Genomic DNA, 19,957 nt, shown 5'->3' with positions numbered 1-19,957 from the left:
TCATTTCAATTTTCTTCTTTTAGTGTCATTAATCTAGTATTTGAAAGTTAACTAATAATTATCATTATTCTTGTTTTAATGTTTAAAAAGTATATATTCAAGTGGATCTTACGATTAGAATAGTACCCTGTCGAAATGTATCAGCAAAAATAGAGGGAGGATCCTTGGTCACAATTATAAGCAAAAGGGACCATTTATTCACTTTATTTACTCCTTTATTTAAAAAGAAACTAAATACTCCTCAGTTGTCTATTACAGGTGACATTGTGGAAGAATTTCTTGGTATTTAATATAAGTTCCATAAAATATTATTAATTAACATTTTTTCAATTTTATCCGCAGCAAATTACTCAAACGTTATGTTTCTCTTTCTCTGGAACACGGGCAAAATTGAAATATTTTTAATCTTGAGACGATTTAATGAGTTAACTATTTTTTAGTAATTCTGATTCGGTGGTTGAAAATGATTTATGATAAGGATAAGAAGGAACAGTTGGAAAGTTTTTTATGTTCAATTTTGATACTCTCATTTTCTAATGACTTGTCTCTTCTCTCATCAAGCCTTCTCCATCTTTTTTCTAGCACAACTTCTCTCCTATGTAGATTGTCTTCTAGACACAGTCACTTTTTCACTCTTCTTTTTCCATCCTTTTCTCCTTTTTTTTTTTTTCGTCCCTCCCCCAGAAACTCCTTTTCATTAATTTTTTTCTTTTGTATCATTCCATCTTTCTCAACAGTCAACCCTTTCCTTCATCCTCTCCTGCCATGGTCGTGGAGATCAATTCAAGATTCATATATTTAGTCTTATATACTTAATATATTTTTATCCAGTCAAATTAAAATAAAGTTAAAATACATAAAATTTTTTGAACTTTGAGACAGTTGTATATAATTTTTCTCATCTTTAAAATTTTAAAATTACCCTCTAACTTTTAATTTTGTTTTTCAAAACTTTCTATTATTAATTATGTTTTTTTTCCATGAGGATTAAAATGTCATTCAATTAAAAAATGTTATTAAACAAGATATTATATTGAAAAAAATATGGTTAATTAATTTCTTATGTTTTTTTGATAGTAGCCAAAACAAATGTTATTATCACCATATAAAATTTTAAATATTTACTTTTATATTAGTTTTATATATTTTTTATTATTAATGGTGCATAGTTTTCTATTATTAAAAGATAAAATAATTTAACATGATAATATTTAAAATTTTAAATATTTTAGCCATGTGAATTACATTAATCTAACATGAAAATGTAAATAAAAATTTATCTTTTAAAATAATAAAATTATGCACTATTGATAACAAAAAAAGAATAAAATTAGTATAAACATAAATATTTAAAATTTTATACAATGATAATAACAATTTTTTTTATCAATGCCTCAACTATTCAAAAAAATATAAAAAATTTATCATAAATAGTTTTATAATATAGTATTTTTGTTTAATAACATTTTTTAATTGAATAAAATTTTAACTCTCATGAAAAAATAATATAATTAATAATATGGGATTTTGAAAAATAAAATTAAAGGTCAGGGAGTTAATTTTAAACTTTTAAAAGTGAGAGGGGTTATATGTAACTATTTCAAAATTCACAAATGTTTTATGAATTTTAGCCTTAAAATAAATAAATTTATATACTTAACTTTTTATATTTAATGTCGATGTTAAAAAAACTGGATCAGTCATTAAGCCGATTGAGGTACAAATTCATGGTTCAATCATTGGATTATGATCTAGTTTAACGGTCATAAATAAATGATATATTTTAAATAATATATGCTTAAAATAAAAGGAAATAATTATATATAATAATGAAAATGAATTTTTAAATTTTAAACAAGATAATATAAAATAAAAAAGGTAATGTCCATTAATATTCTATCATTTAAATCCAATATATATACTTATTTTTTAATTTATAGCTTCAAAATATATGTGTATAACTGTATATACATACTTAGTGTATTTTTTTTATTTTTCTTCATTTATCAATACATACTTAGTGTATTTTTTTTTATTTTTCTTCATTTATCAATGCTTATTATGCTTATATATATATATATATATATATGTATGTATAAATTGTAGTTTATGAATATAAATTTAAATTTTTGAAGTAAAAAATTTTAAAATTTAAAAAATATCAAGGTCGGCTCAACCAGATTTTTCATTCGTTCCACTGATTTTATTAGTTTTTGACTAATTTTTAGATTGATTGATTTCTTACTCCAATCAGATTGGACTTAAAATTGGTTCCCAGTTCAATTAGTCGAATCGGCTGACCCAGTTTGCTTTTAATAACACTGTTTACTGTATTTTATCCAATCAAATCAAAAGAAGTGGATTTAAATATGTTAATAATATTGATAACAATAATTTTTTTTGAATAAAACTGAATACCATTCACAAAAGAAAAACTGAAAACGACAAACAGACTACAAGAGAGTCCAAATCAATCATCATGCACCCCCTACATTAGTTTAAGGTGGTGAATAATCAAAGATACAAAAACAACTCTTCTTAAAATAAGCTTTCCTATTTAGCTTATGAGCAACACTAATAATGTCTCTATAAACAAAACTAATGGAAACAGATCAATTCCTATTTAAAATACTAATAGCATAGGATAAAATGTTATGGAAAAGATGGTTATCATTATGGCCTCTATTTATGAGGTTAATGGCTTCCACACAGTTAGAAAAAACTTCAACCTGCTTGAACCCTTTCCGCTAGCATAGAAGGAAGTTGCCCAATTTTTGCTACAAAAGCTTGTAGCTCAGTTGCCATTCTCATCTGTCACCATTCCTCCGCAAGTGGCAAGCCTATTTGCTTGTTCTGATCTATCAACATCAAATCTAACAAAACCTTTGGCTAGAGGGTGCCACTTGTCAACTGGTTTGAGAGTGGATTTTTTCACATTCATTCTTCCCATCAAATTGAAATTTGTTATAGTTTCCAGATGCATTTATTTATACTAATCTTCATTTTTGGTTCTTTATTTTCAAATAAATTTGTGCATCTATCGGTCCATAGTTCCCAACATACATATGCAAAGGTAATGGTCCATGGTGCCTTTTTTGCAGAATCAATTCCAAGATCATTCTTTGCATTCCATCGAATCCAATCAAGACAATGTTGCTGCATAAAATTGCGCCAGTGTTTTGTTTTAATAACCTATTTCCATACATCCCTGGCAATTCTGTAGTCTCTAACAATGTGCATTGCTATCTCCTCCTCATTGCATCCAAAAAGACATGCGCTCGAGTTTGAAAGACCTCTTCTTTCTTTGAGATTTGCCGAACACACTCTGTTGTTTTCCAAGAGCCAAATGAAATTTTTATAGAATAATTTATTATAGAATAAATGATTTATAAATGATTCAAGTCTTGATTTAGTTGAACATAAGCACTTTAAGTATAAAAGATTAAATATATAAGTTTTGTTCTTAAAAAAATGGTATTGAGTATTCAGGCCAAGCGTGATATTTAGGCTAACTAAAATATTAAAATGTATTATTTTATTAAGTTTGACTCTAAATTTTTTAATTTATTTGGGCAGGTCATTGGGCTTAATTCAAACTGAAAAGGGAAAAATTTCCAAGTTCCATCTTAATTACCAAAACATGCAATTTCTAGTCTATTTCTCTAACTCCAATTCCAGCAACATACCAAAGGAGCCATTAATTATACAATGCAGTTGCACCGGAGGAGATTGAAGAAGATGGCTCCGGTAAGAATCGATGGCTCCCGCCGTTTGAGAAGCTTCCATGGCCCTATGGTAATGAAGGATGAAGAAGGAAAGTTGAGGAAGATATATAAAATGAAGAAAAATAATGAAGAAGAAGACTATGTGAAGAAGAGAGTCTACATAGGCAAAAGGTTGTGTGTTTGAGGGGGGAAAAAAATAAGGGGAAGGGTTGAGGACGACGACAAAAGAAGAGTGATATAGGTAAAGTGGAAAAGGAGAGAATATCAAAATTGAAATGGCATGGTTTTCTGAAAAAAAAAAAGCTATTAGCATCTTTTTATTGGGAAGTGTACAAATGTTTCTTTTAAATCCAAAAAAAAAAAAATTTAGGATATAAACACACACATAAAAGTTTCGTCCCATAATTATTGAGGCAGTCGTTTGTTTTAAAATAATCTCCTATTCATAAATTAATTGAAAGGATGGAAAGAGCATTAAGAAAATGATCAGTTTAAATATTAAGATATTTTTGATAAAATTAGTTTATTTGAGTCGGATTGGATAATAAATTTGAAATTATAACAAAATCATAACAACTTTTATCACAAATATATGTTTTTAATAATATAGACTTTCGAAGAAATTAAATTTATATTTATTTTAATGGTACCATTTTTAAAATAATGTGTTCACTTAGTTCAATTTTAATAAAAATTTATTATTTATTGATTTAGAAAATGTGAAATCTTACCCTTGTAATAATTATTAAGAGACTATGCATGACTTAACCTTTTTTAATTGAATCCCCCAGTCAAAGTTTTCAGCACATAAATTAAAGTTTTTGTGCCCATAGCCTACAATTTTAAAAGACTATGCATGACTTAACCTTCATTTGATTGAATCTTTAGAGTTTGTAATTAGTTTGAATGAAATTGTGCTCGAAAATTTTAAATATATTTCACGACCTAAAAGATACCCAACAAAAACAAAAGTCAACGCATTTTTCTTTCTTCTTTTAATTTGTTATCATTTTTAGATTTTAAATGCCAATATTCAATGTGCTCAATTAATTTTGTTGAATTAAAGCCAAAGCCCAAGATAAGAAAGCCCACTCAGGATAAGTCCACTTAATTATTTTGATTGTCTTATTCTTTTATCATTCATTTATTCTTTATCTTTTGTATATACGTGGCACCCTCAGGATTATTACGGTTTTGTAAATTGTTTCTATAAATGGAATACAACACTTAGAGCTTTATGCGCCACTGTTACATTTTCTATTTCTATGTAAATCTTAACTTGGTATCATAGCTAAAGGAACATTGCCATGGTAGAAGAATCCTCTAGATCATCATCTACCTTATAGTCTACTAATTCATTCATTTCTACTTTTCTTCTTGCTAAAAATTCATTGGTGCCCACCCTAACTCAGAATATTTTTGTCAAGTTGGACAGGACTAATTATCTGTTTTGGAAAACCCATGTTTTACCCATTATTAAGGGGGTTTCATTAATGGCACTAAGATTTGCCCTCCTTAGTTTGTTATTAACAACAATGAGACCAAACTCAACCCAGAGTTTGAAGATTGGATCTCAACAGATTAGCTAGTTTTTGGTTTACTACTCAACATGATTACTCTTCAAGTTTATACTCAGATGACTCAAGTTTCATTTGCTGCAGATCTTTGGAAAGCTACGTTTGAGGTAGCTGGGGCTCAGAACAAAGCTCATATCTTTATGCTGCGCACTAATTTGCAATGTATCAGGAGGGCGCGATGTGAATGGATGAGTATCTCACTAAGTTGAAGAATATTCTTGAAAGTCTTGCATTAGCAGGAAGTCCTATTCCTTAGGCAGATTTCTTCTTGCAAGTTCTAGCTGGACTAGATGGTGAATATAATCCTATCATGGTCCAGCTATCATACATCAAAGAAGAAATAAGTTAGATAGAGTTTCAAACCATGCTATACTTTTAAATCTCACCTAGAACAAATCAACTAGGTTACCTAACTTAACATTTCTACTCAGTTTGCTTATTTTGCTGCCGCTCAAAACTCTCATGGTAACTGGAGAAGTTTTTGTGGTGGCTAAGGAAGAATAGGCCATGGTACTAAACTACCTTGCCAGCTCTGTGACAAACATGGTCACCCTGTGTAGGATTGTTTTGGTTGTTTTGATAAAAATTTCAATCCACCTAGTGGCTCTCGTAGGAACTATGAAGCTGGTTCTAGTCCTTTTAATTTTAATGAGGTGTTCTTTGCTTCACCTAAGATAGTTAATGATGAATCATGGTACTTAGAAAGTGGAGCTACAACTCATGTTACTAATGATGCTACTTGTAAGGTCTCCCTTACTTAACCACACATTGCTTTAAAATCAAGGTAATTAAGGGTTTATCCCTTGAAGGTTACCAAAATTGACAAATTCTGTAAAAGAAACTTTTTCGAACTATTTACAATGGAATCCCAAAATACACATTTTAAATCTCAAACGTTAGTTAATAAATTCAAATCAGAGTATGAAAATCATGCGGAAGCTTGGAAATTAAATGAGACCTAAAACCATGAGTTTCAAAACTTAAAAATGAATTTTATGTAAAAAATGACATGTGGGCTATGGCTCGTGACATGTGCGCCACGATTTGTCTTCTTTGTGCCATGCGCTGCGGCACATTGTATGAATTTGACAGTATTAGTGCTGTCATTTGATAGTACAAGGAGTAAACTTTTGATGAGTTCTAAATCTCCGTTTGATGTCCAATTGAGGGGGTTTTGGTATTTGCACGGAGCTTTCTCCTAGCTCTAGCTAATGGCACTGGCTTTATACTCAAACTCTTACTCGATAAAAAGTTGGACACCAAAACTCATTTTGACTACTTTTTCAAAAAATGTCTCAAATGGCATAAAATACACAAGTTGTACACAAAATAATGCAAGTAGTGCAAAAATAACGTCAAATGTTTCTAGTTGGAAAATACGATAACATATACACATAAAACAACAAAAAGGAGGCATATAGAGGATTACTCCACAATCCTAAGCCTCTGTGTGTTTTTCCCTGATTCGGATCTGATGAGCTAAGTTTTGAAAATATTGAGAATTAAGGGGTGAGTACAACCACTTGTAACCAAGTTTCACCTAATCTATACAGTTGTATATCAATTGTAAATAGATAGATGTAAATAGGCAAATATACATATAATACATATGAAACACTTAGCCACAGTTTACAAAACTACAACCATGTGAACGGGTCCATAAGACACAATAATCATGTTATTTGTAAAGCATAATACAGAGTCGCAATAATAACAACCATGCTCCTTCAATACATGCTAATTCACAAAACTAACAATCATATGGCTAGACTTATATGCACAATCATATGCCAACCTTATACCCTCCTAGTACCTTCGACACAAAACCAGTGGCTATCACGTGGCCATATCCTTCACGGACTAGCTTAGCCTTTCACTTGTGAAGAGCTATCAGGCTAAGGTAAACTTACTTACTTATGTAATTTGATTTTCCCTAATACTAACATCCATGGGGTGTCGTACTCTTAATCTAGCCTCCTCATAAATAGGTGGAGACTAGTTAGGTTTGAGTCCCTTGTAGAACAAGTGAGACAGTCTCAAATTAACTATAAGATAAAGGCTACCTCCTAATTTCGACAGTTGATGCCAAGGTAAGTTCCTGATTTCAATGGTCATTGCCACTACCATATGGATTTAAACCAATCTTCCTAGGTGAATTCCCGCCAATAATCATGCTATGCGCATTTGTCACATATTATGCATTTTAAGAATTAATTCATGGCAATTAATTTCACATACTCATATCCAATCACTCCACACATTTAACATATCACATATCATAATTCTTCACTTTTATAACAATATGCCACAAGTAAATTTATAAATCACAAAGGAGTGACATAATAAATGTTTTTCCTTTCTAAAATCATTTTACAACTAAACACATCACCGACATGCATTATTTATTTAAATCATCAATTATATTTCATAAACATAATTAACATTCAACTATAAAAATTAAGTTTTTTCCCGATTATCTCAAACCTTTAAGAGGTAAAGGTTTACTCTTCACAATACCAACTTTCAAAGCTTCTACAAGCTTAAATGGTGCCAAATGAACCCATACTACAACCAAAATCAAGAATATTAGCATGATCTTATCTTTAAGGATTTATCAATACATATCTCCACATACTCTATTCCATCAACCCATAAATTATTACTCATTCATACCCAATGGGCTCTTTAAGTTTTATTAATGCACATAATCATTAATAACACTTCAAATCACTATTAATGGACATAAACCTCTTTCAACTACCACATTTATGTGAATTTTTAGGTATTAAATGCTTTATCTAACAAACTCTTGATAAAACCATCAATGTAGGGTTTACCTATCACAAACCATTCCTATTATATTCATTTTAACTAATGGGTTCAAACCCATAATCCTATGAATCAAAAATGAGCATTCTAACTTAAACCTTACTATAAATCATCATAATAAGGGAGAAAAAGAAAGAAGAAGGCTTAGGTTATCTACCTTGGGTGTTTGAGAGCTTCAAAACATCAACAATGGGAGCTAATGTACGTGCCTTAGAAGAGCTCTAACATTCTCTTCATTTTTCTTCCTCTCCTCTCTTCTGCTTTCTCATACAGACACAAACTGATTTATCAAAAATTTTGCTCATGTGCTGAGCTACACTCCATAGTGGTGTATGGTATAAAGGAGCTCATTGCATTCAAATCTACCTCCGTGCACTACGACGGATTGACCATGCACTACGACATGTGACATAAAGAGCAAATCTTTACTTTTCTTTCACTTTCCTACTTAGGTGGCCTACCATCAATTCGGACCCACTTTTAAGGCTAAATTCACCATAATTACACCAATTAAACCCCTCTGATCATATACCTTATTAACTCACTAGTTATCCTTATTAGGTTAATAAATCAAGATTAAATGTTCCTGGATGTTACACTACTTGTCATGATCAGCCGGTAAACAATGATGGTAAGCTTCATCTATTAGTTGCGAATAGTCAAAGCTTAAATGTTGAACAGATTGGTTCTTTTACTCTACAAAATGTATTTGATTCCTCTATTAAACTTAATAATGTTCTTTATGCACCTAAGGCGAAGAAGAATTTAATCAGTATCCTTAAGCTAACAGATGATAATGATGCTTTCATTCTAATGAATTCATGTGCTGTCATTGTCAAGAATCAAGAGATAGGGAAAGTACTACTGTAGGGGCTGAGAAGTAACTAGAGAATTTATAGAGTTAATGCGAAGAGGGTAAAGAGGAATGCTGGTTTTTATGATAATAGAAAGCATGTAAAGTCAGATATGGTTTTTCATCTTGAAGGCAAAAAGTTCTTAGTTCATAGAAATAATACTTGTGATTCTAAGAAGCTGTGGCACTATAGGCTAGGGCATCTTAATGATAGAATTTTAAATCAAGTTATTAGAGATTGTAATTTGAAAGTTAATGAGAAAATTGAACCTATATTCTATAAATCTTGCAAGTATGGCAAATCTCACTCATTGCCCTTTAAAGCTTTCACTTCTAAGACTTCTCAGCTTTACAATTAATTCATATAAATTTATGGGGACCTTCACCCTTTGGCCTCCTTAAATGGATTTCACTATTATATACTGTTTTTAGATGATGATAGCAAATATTCCTGGATCTATTCTCTTAAAACTAAAGATAAGGCCTTACAAATATTTGTTTAGTTTAAACAATTTGCTGAATGACAGTTTGATAACAAGATCAAAATTGTTCAAAGTGATTAGGATGGTGAGTATAGGAGTTTCTCTAAGACACTACAAGATGTTAGCATACATTTCTAACACTCTTGTCCACATATATCACAGAAAAATGGGAGAGTAGAACGAAAACACAGACATATAGTAGAAATGGGTCTTACCCTACTAGCTCAAGCTAAAATGCCTCTTCATTAGTAGTGGGAGACTTTTCACATAGCTACTAAATTAATTAATCGATTGCCTAGTAGTGTTCTAGGAGGAATCTCTCCTTACATGAGGTTATTTACAAAATACCTTAACTATTCCAGCTTAAAGGTATTTGGTTTTGCATGCTAGCCTTCCCTACGAGCTTATAACCAACACAAGCTTCAGTTTCAAACTATCAAGTATGTATTTCTTAGTTACAATAATTCACATAAAGGATTTAAATGTTTAAGTCCTATAGGAAAAATCTATATCTTTAGACATGTTGACTTTAATGAAAAAGAATTTCTATTTACAACAGGTTTTATCAACAAAAGACAAGTACTTGTTGAAGAAATAAATCTAGGCATTTTCTTCAAACCACTGCTTAATGCTCTGCCTGCTCCACGTCCTTCAACCAAAAATGACTTGTCTCAAAGCACTCAGTTCTTGTGAGCAAAAATAATGCCTTAATTGAACCTGATTTTGCTCATTCTGATAGAATTGAAGACATAAAAGAAGAAGAAGATGCAAGTGACAAAACAATACAGGGCAATACTACCATAGGTATAGCTTCAAATTTATATATTTCAAGTTAATCTATTCCTATTGATTTTATGGCTTCTGATCAAACATTTATGGATGAAGCTCAAAATAGAAATCCTATGATTACTAAGAGTAAAGTTGGAATTTACAAACCTAAATCTCCTTTCATAGGATTAGTTGAATTTTCTGATATTTTATTAGTGGAACCAATAATATTTTTAAAGCTTTAAAGTCTAAACTAGAGAAGAGAACTATGTTAGATGGATTTAATGTTCTTGTCACTAACAAGACGTGGATATTAGTGCCCTACATAGACAGAATAAAGCCTATAGACTGTAAATGGATATTCAAAGCAAAGTTTAAATTTGATGAGTCATTCCTCAAACCTAAGGCAAGATTAGTAGCAAAAGGGTTTCAATAAAATCTAGGATTAGATTATGATGAGACATTTTCTCTTATTTTGAAACCAGCTATATTGTGATTCATTCTGACTCTAGTTATGAGTTCTAATTGGAAAATTAGACAGTTAGATATAAATAATGCCTTTCTAAGTAGTTTTCTTCAACAAAAGGTATTTATGAAGCAACTAGAGGGGTTCATTAAAAAAAGATTCCTAAATCATGTATGCCTTTTACACAAGGCTATTTATGGCCTAAAATAGGCTCCTAAAGCTTGGTTTGACAGACTAAAATCTACTTAAGTCACCTAGCATTTCAAGCATTTTCAGTGTGATAATTCTCTATTTTTCTTGAAGTAGAAGCACAGTATTATGTTTGTGCTTGTCTATGTTGATGACATTATTGTCACTAGGAGTGATGTGTTGACTACATTTATCAAACAACTCAACTATCAATTTCCTTTAAAAGATCTAGGGAATCTACATCATTTTCTCGGCATTGAAGCATATAGAGATATGTCAGGTCATTAGTAGAAGCAAGAGAAGTATTTTCTGGATTTACTTGAAAAATTTAGTATGGCTACTTGCTCATTTGTTCTTACTCTTATGGTGATTAACAAAAATTTATCCATTAGTGAAGGGACTCTTCTAAAAAATCCCTTAATGTACAGAGGAACTATTAGAGCATTATAATAACTCATGAACATGAGACCTGATATAATGTTTGTAGTGAACAAATTAAGTCAATTCTTGCACACACCTACTGATCAACATTGGCAAGCAATCAAGAGAGCTCTATGGTATCTTAAGGGGATTATAGATCTGACTCTTTACTTAAGACCAAGTAAATTTCTTACGTTGCATGGCTTCTCAGATGTGGATTGGGCAGCATGTGTTGATGATCATCACTTAATAGGAGATTGTTGCATCTTTCTTAGAGATTCTCTTGTTGCCTGGTCAGGAAAAAAGTATGAGGTAGTCTCAAGATCTTCAACGGAGTCCAAATATAGAGTATTGGCTGATCTTACTATTGGGATTGCTTGGTTATAATCCTTGTTCTCTAAGATCAGCTTTAAGCTCAAACAGGTTCTAGTAGCATGGTGCGATAATCTGAGCGCATCAGCTCTTGCCTCTAACCTAATATACCACGCTCGAACAAAACACATTGAGTTAGATGTGCATTTTGTCTGAGAACGTGTCCTATCTCACCAACCCTCTATATGCTATGTCCCCTCATCTAATCAAATTGTTTAGATATATTTACCAAAGCTTTATCTCACTTGCGTTTTCTAGACTTGAGATCTAGGCTTGGACTGATAAGAAGCCCTAACACCGAGTTTAAGGGGGAATGTTGAAGTAAAGTCAAAGTCCAAGATAAGAAAGCCCAGTCAGGATAAGCCCACTTAATTATTCTAATTGTCTTATTCTTTTATCATTCATTTATTCTTTTTCTTTTGCATATACATGGCACCCTCAAGATTATTTGGGTTTTGTAAATTGTCTCTATAAATAGAATACAACACTTAGGGCTCTGTGCGCCACTATTATATTTTTTATTTCTGTGTAAATCTTAACTAATTTTATTAGAGTAAATTAAGAAAATTATAGCAAGATTCTTGTGTATGCATGTGGATGTATATATGTATGTATGTATGTATGTATTAAACATGGCATAATAACATTAAGTTCAAATACAAATAAATCAAATAAGGACCTGGGAGTGCCTCAGACAAAGACCATGTCTACTTCCTAATACAATAACATGACAAACAACTTTTCAATAATAATAATAACAAACAACTAACTGCCTATGCTTATTTGGACTAAATATAAATTTAAAATTCACTGAATAAAAGTGCAGCATCTTCCCATTTTGTGAATTATTCGGTGGATTTAAATTCCGTAAACCATACCTGAAAAGAGAAGAAAACCATGTGTATGTGTGTGTATAATGTCAGAGAAACATATATAAGTTCACTACAATTATACTTATGACTTGCAAGATCATCCATATTCAAATTATAAGAAGTTGAAAGGAATTTAAAAGAAGAAGCTAGCCATTTGCATTATTAATCACTTCTTAAGAACGGGAAGACATTACAAGGGCCAGGAGGTAAAGTGGCATTACAAAGAGGACGTGCGTTTCCGTTTTGTGATAGCCAAGTATCAATGCAAGTCTCATGAGGATCCCTTTAGAACATCATCTCGATCTTCCACAGACAGGATGGCAGAGATCTCACAATTATTGAGGATTGTTTGGGAATGCAATCCGATTGTCCAGTCTATTTAAATGAATTTCAAGTTGAGTGATCATGAGATCAGCCATCCTGTCTATAGAAGATCGAGATCATGCTGTTCTAAGGAAATCTGCATATGCCTGTTACTGTGCCTGAAAAAAATTTTCAGGCGTATGTTTCTTTTTGCAAGGTGCAACATTGTAGTTATGGCAATGCCTACAAGGGGGAGTAGGGGAAGGAACAATCCAGACGGTTGAAAGACAGTTATCACAAAAGCATGGCTTAAATTCCTCGGGAGAAGCCATGACAGTAGTGTGAAATGTAAGTATATAATTAACCCCAAGGTTAATGTTAGGTGATGGATATCTATATGTGTGTGTGTATATATATAAATATGGTATATGAATGGTTTAGATACCTAAAGGTCATGTCAATTTTGTGCCCGCATCAGAAACGCGTGAAGAAGAAGAGATCCATGTATGATGAGACGGATAGTTTGTTCATGAGGTTGCTGCTTTGAGATATAGTACGGGTTCATGGCCATCCAAAAGTCACGAGGTCGGAGTTTGCAAATTATTTTTAAGAAATTCAATTCTAAACGGAAATTATTTAATATAATTCTATAATACCTTATCCTGCCGTGTACATTATAGATTATACATACATACATACATATATATATATATATATAGGGTTAAAGGGTAAAAATATTCAAAAAAAAATTTAGCTAGCAAGGAACATTCAGTATCTTTAAGTCAACAAAAATGTAGGGATGTACTCATGAACTCTTTTTCTTGAGGATATCTTTTCTCAAACCATTAAAATGGCTTAATATCCGTTAACATGGACCGGAGATGTTGGTTAAGGAGCAAACATATTTTAAAAAAAAAAATCCAGGTGTGCTACCCATTAATTTTATAAATGAGCTCAGTCTTTCATAGAGCTAATAATTTAGATGAATTGGACTTATTTGGGTTGCACTTAAAATACCTAAATATAAAAAAAAATTATATAACTAAACCTTGCCTTATTTTATTTTCTCTTTTTTATCCAATTTTAATTTTACCTTAAAAAATTAAGATTTTTAATTTTTACTTAATTTAAGTTTTATTTTACTTATAATAAAAAAAATTCAGGTATTTGAATTAAGTTCATTTGGATTTGGGCTTGGCTGGAATTTCTTTAGTCAATGAACATCAGCCAACAGGATGGGAAAGGATGCTTTTTCTAAAAAGAGTTCAAAGGCATGCATGTAGTAGTATTGACTATTTAAAGACGACGCTCCTGGCAACGTGGATATTTTTAATTTCCCTTTAATCCTAAAATATATTGTTGGGCTTAATTCAATCGGAGCTAGTCCCTCGTCTTTGATTCTTTTACAAATTGGACAGTTTGGATGATGATGGAAAAGGAGAAATGTCCATTAACTAGTTTCTCTACAATTGGATTCTCATGCACTAAATGTTCATATATAAAGAAGCAAACAAATGATAGATATCTTTTTTATCTACTCTGTCTCTGATTAGCCTTAACTATGTATGGGTAGATTTCTTGTAGAGTGCATTTGCTTTAAGTAATAAATCACAACATCTATAACTTTAATTACTACTTAATTTATATTAATATTGATATTGATTATACATTTGGTTATTCCACAGATGTACAATGCCAAGGTATCAGACTTTGCTTTTGCCAATGAAGCTCATTTATCATCAACGCAAGTGGTTATGCTGCTCCTGAGAACTTTGCAACAGGTGAGATCTTCATAAATTTCCTTCCTCAGCCATTTCCCTTTTTATCAATACAATGGGAAGGGGATGACAAATAAGACAGGACTGGCTTCATAATACTTACCATCCTTCATAATGTGAGATGCTAGGTCAAACCCCGGTTGAACCACACACTCAATGACACAATTATATGTAATCTATTCTACTCATCATGCGTGCTTTACTGAATCCATTTAGTAAATGACATAAATCAACTCATTCAATAAATGATCCATGTGACATAATAATATAGCCATTTAATTTAATTGAATAACTGTAAAATATTTTATTATATAATAATCATAAAGTATCAAATTTCAAACTTTTAAAGGAGAGAAAAGTACATGAGGAGTGTTCTAACATCTGATTGTGAGGGTTTTGAATTTTTAAAGAAAAATATATCTTGATAATTTTCAAGTGTTGATGAAATCTAATTATTTAATTGGAATACTTGTTGAGTGAGTATATTTAGGCTACTCACCAAATTTAAATCATGCGTTATTGTATAATTGCAATCACATTTTGTGTAGGCAGTTAGGCAGTAATTAAGCCTTTGTTTGGATGGAGGCAAAAGTGTAAAAAAAAAAAAAAAGATAGAGAGGAGAGAAAACTAAAAAAAGAAAGTTTCAAAATAGTAATTTTTTTTATTATTTTTAGGATTCTTTCCTTTTAGTTTCCTTCCTTACTATTTTTTCCCAGATCCAAACAAAGAATGAAGTCTCTATTCGGATATGTGTGTGTGTTTTGAAAATATATACCCCTAAACATGATGAATTACCAATATTATTAATTTTGGCCATTGTATACTATATTGTTTTTAAAATCATATCGATTTGACTGGTCTAAATGATAAACCGTTAAATCGATACTATGTTAGGTTCTAAAGACTCTCCAAATTATTGTTTTGTATCATTTAAGCAGAACCGGTCAACATACTAGTCACTAGCCATAAACGGTTCTTGTGTAAACTCAAAAAAATAAAAAAAAATAGAACTTTAGTTCATCATGAAATATAATTTACCGACTCAACGTACGCATTTGATACAAGACTAGAAGCAATATAATGCAATACCTACAGGGGATAACCCAAAAAAAAAAAAAATCTCATGACCAAATTAACTATACTACTTTTCGGTCAACAAAAAAATTAACTATACTACTTTGATAATCCAATTTTAATTTCATTTTATGAAATACATATGATAGGAATCCATATGCTCGCTTTCAACAGTCTCTTGTGCCCATTTCGAACTACTATATATTTGCAAAGGATGGGAAACAAGAATCACATCCAGATCCTCCAATAACGGATCCAGACTTGGCATTATTTATACGAATACTCCGATCATGGTTCATTTCTATAGCTTCTCTCCCAGTAAGTCTAATCAACCTGCCAATAGCAAAACCCTCCATATGTATATATATATATATATATATCTTCTTGAGTACCCGCAAGAAAAAGAGACAATATATCCCCGGAAGTTTTCAGAGAAAACAAGTTAATAATGTTGAGCGGTAATTTTCCCGAGGATCTGGTAAGGGAAATCATGGTGAGGCTGCCTGTGAAATCGCTGCTTAGATTCAAATGCGTAGCGAAATCTTGGTACGCTCAAATCACCGACCCACATTTTATCTCCAAACACTTTGAATGGTCTGTTTCTATCTCTAGTAATTTCCGCAACCAACTTATCTTTCGAAGGCACGGTCTCACTCTGAAGCCTTGCCTCTCCTTGATTTCCAAAGATCAGGAACCTAAATATTGTGTGCCTCATGACATAGAATTGCCTTTCGCCGACAAGGATTTGAGATGGATCACAGTTTATGGCCAATGTAATGGCATTTTCTGTCTCCAAGGTGTGTTTAGAGGAGATAATCTTGACGGCACTTTTACTTATTTTGATGGTCGTAGGCATATCATAATTCTATGGAACCCAGCAACAAAAGACACGAAGCTTCTTCGTCTGCCTCAAATATTGGATCCCATAGACATGGCTCGTGCAATGTATGGGTTCGGAATTGATCTTATTACCAAAGATTACAAGATTGTTCGATTCTCAAGTTCGGTTTTGAAGGAAGAGAAAAACTTCCAGTTCAGGTATATAATCTTAGTACTGATTCATGGAAAACAATAGATGTTGCTGTCCCAGCTGTTCAAATCTCTTTTACAAAACGGAGGACTTATTTGAATGGAATATATCACTGGCTAGCTTTTGAAATGGATGAGACCATTTTGTGGTTTGATTTTAGCAAAGAGAGTTTTGGGAAGATTCGATGTCCTCCGATTGGTTCTTGTTATGTTGAAGCAAGTCTTGCTGTAATAGATAAGAGTCTTGCTTTAACTACTAGTTATATAAGGCCTGGCCGCAATTACATGTTTGAGATTTGGTTGATGAATGAGTATGGTGCTGAGAGTAGTTGGGCTAAAAAGTTTAAAATTGGGCCACAGAGTGAACTTGATTGTTTCATAGGGTTTTGGGGAGATGATGAAATTGTTGGGGAAAATGAAGGTCAATTGGTTTTATATAATCTTCAGACACAGCAGGTTCAAAGGCTTCAAATCTATGGAGATCCAGGATTGAATTTTATGTTTGGCTATGCGGAAAGTTTGGTTCCTTTGGGGATCAGACAAGGAAACAAAAAAAGTCTGATCCATCAGGTTATGTACTTTCTCGCATTTTCATGAAATTTTTTTACTTGTGTTCCATACAGGCTTTAATAAGTAATTAAAGAGGAGCAAACTAAACATAAATTAAAAACTAATCAGAAACTTACACATAACTTTAATTTGAGTCCATATTAATACATCAGAGTTGGAAGCAACTTCAAAAACTTAGCCCTCGCAAGAAAGAACAAAAGAAGAAGCCATGCCTAGTTACAGCTTCGCTCCATGTGCTGACATGGTGGCTGAATTAAGGATATTGGATTCTAATTTGTTTTTTTTTTCTATGGTTTCTTTTAATTATGTTTAGCAGCACTATATATTCTAATGTGAATTTAAGGTAAATATGTGAATTTTTTAATTAAATCTTTACACTTTTTTTCACTGGGATTGAGCTCTAAAATTTTTCAATATGTTCCTGATCGTCTTTCAAAAAAATTACCTAACAAATTTGAATGTCTTCTGACTTTAAAAATCAAAAGACATTCAAATTTTCTGGTTAACTTCTCTTTTTCTGTGTCATTGATTCTAAATGTCAAGATTCACTTTTTTTTCCCAATCAATCATCATATCATTGATCCAAATAAACATATAATAATTATATTTCACTAGATTAATATATCATTGATGTTCCAATACAACTAGAGCATAAGTAAATGACACTAGAACAGGACTTTCTAATTTCACTAAAGTAATATAATAACTACTAAATTTAAACTGCTGATCTTATAAATTTGCAATCCACTCCTAGGCGGAACATCTCTCTATAGAAGGTGCTGCAACTTTGAATTCTTCATACCTGAAAAAGAAATAGGGTGAAAGTCGTCATACGCATATATATTCTTATATTCTTATGCTTTGACCAAATTATATATATATATATATATATATAATGTAGGACTCAAATGATGAGAAATTTAAGGTGAAAGACATATTAATTATACCACCATAGACTAATTTTCTGTCTTCATCCGTCAGTGAGAAGAACTAGAGGAGGACCCAAAAGGACAGTACTTATAAAGCTTATATTGCTCAGGCAGTCTTCCTTTACAGAGAGGACATGTGTTTTGCTGTCTCAACCACTCAATAATGCACTCCTCATGAAAGAAGTGATCACATGGTAACACCTTTCCTATTGCGTCTGGTTGAAATTCTTGTTTACAGACACAACATTCAGATTGCTTTTCCATCAAATCTTGAGTAATCTTGACATCCGGGATCTTCTCAATGGAAGATTCAGAAGCAGCATGTTTGGAGGCTCTTTTTGACTCTAACCGCAGGCTAAAGTCATCTACAGGGCTAAATTTAATATTTGTAGCCGTTATTTCTGACTTCCGGCAATGAGGACAGACGTTAGAAGGTGAAGGAGGAAGGTAGAAGAAGTAATGACAGTGATCACAGCTGTATTGGTGATCTTGAGAAGGATTATCATTATCAGAATCAGAAGAAGCCGTGTCAATGAAGAGAAAATAAAAACAGAAAGGTTTTGATAGTGTGAGAGATATATAGAAGTGTGAAACCCAAAGATTGAAAGGCGATGATATTTATATTATTTGAATGATTGTAAAAAAGTCATTTATCATGCCCAATTCGTGCCTGCTGCATAATTAGAATCGCGTGAAGAGACGAGACAGCTCAATTAAAAGATATATGGAGCATCATGACTGGTCAAATTTGAGATTCTTCAAACTCATTCAAAAGCCATGAGATTGTTGTTGAGTAGTCCTGAGTCGCTTCTTACTCTGTGGTTCGTACCGAGTGGTTTCATATTGAATTATTGGTCATTATTGGAACATGAAGAGAATCCATGAATGGTCATGAATGAGACTAATAATAAAAGTCCATCAAACATAAAGGAAAAACGATCGATATTTAAGTCTTACAAGTTTAAATTAACAATATTTAGATTTTAATTTTTTAAAAAAGAAATGGTAAATATTGATTTAAATAACTACAAATAGAAATCTCAATTATAAATTGAAGATTACATTTAAAACTTAAATGTCTTTTTTTGACAATTGAGACTCCTGAATGTGTAGTCGTTTAAACTGATATTCGCAGTTCATTATTAAAAAAATTATCAAAAACTTAAAACATTTATTAATTCACTCTTGAGAAAAGTTAATGCCATTCAAAAATAAAAGCTCAACATTGTGTACTATTTGGTAGTTAATAATTCTAGCACCTGATTATTTCATTTTTATTATCAATTATCAACTAGTTTTTGAACCTATGCGATGCATGGGTGTATTAAATCATCTGATTGAGATATTAGAACCTAAAGGTGCTTGATTCAACTAGTCACAAGAATTGAATTAATTTATGCTGTAGTCTTGAGTTCTTAGATAGGCAGTTATATTAAATAAATATGCTAAAAATATTCCCAAAATACCCATGAGGCTATCGTTAGTAATAACAGTCTTATACAATGGGGTTCGAATTAGTCTAAGCAAGAGGTGGCATTATCTTAGATCCAAGATACAAAGCGATATTAGAATATTATATAAGAAATAAAAGTGTAGCAATGCAAGAAAGCAATAATTCAAATATAAAATAATCATGATCTTACTTGCTATCTATAATATAATTAGGATAGGATTGCATTTGTAAAAGTAAGTGTGAATATATAGATTAATAGCAATGGCA

General features: G+C 31.7%; 2 protein-coding genes across 2 annotated transcripts; both read left to right on the top strand.

Moving 5' to 3' along the window:
• The first annotated feature begins 16,157 nt into the window (after window positions 1-16,157).
• Window positions 16,158-16,784, top strand: LOC129319686 (F-box/kelch-repeat protein At3g23880-like). The gene has a single exon (XM_054964776.1). The coding sequence runs from the start codon at window positions 16,158-16,160 to the stop codon at window positions 16,782-16,784; it is 627 nt and encodes a 208-aa protein (XP_054820751.1).
• On the top strand, window positions 16,604-18,969 carry LOC129319259 (F-box protein At5g41490-like). The gene is made up of 2 exons (XM_054964263.1): window positions 16,604-17,308; window positions 18,290-18,969. The coding sequence occupies exons 1-2, from the start codon at window positions 16,868-16,870 to the stop codon at window positions 18,290-18,292; spliced, it is 444 nt and encodes a 147-aa protein (XP_054820238.1). The 5' UTR covers window positions 16,604-16,867; the 3' UTR covers window positions 18,293-18,969.
• Window positions 18,970-19,957: the final 988 nt, after the last annotated feature.

Source organism: Prosopis cineraria, unplaced genomic scaffold (genome assembly GCF_029017545.1).
Source record: "Prosopis cineraria cultivar Desert tree isolate PC_DT_omini unplaced genomic scaffold, ASM2901754v1 PC9, whole genome shotgun sequence".
In the NCBI taxonomy this organism is placed as follows: domain Eukaryota; kingdom Viridiplantae; phylum Streptophyta; class Magnoliopsida; order Fabales; family Fabaceae; genus Prosopis; species Prosopis cineraria.
This window is presented reverse-complemented; position numbering and strand designations above follow the sequence as displayed.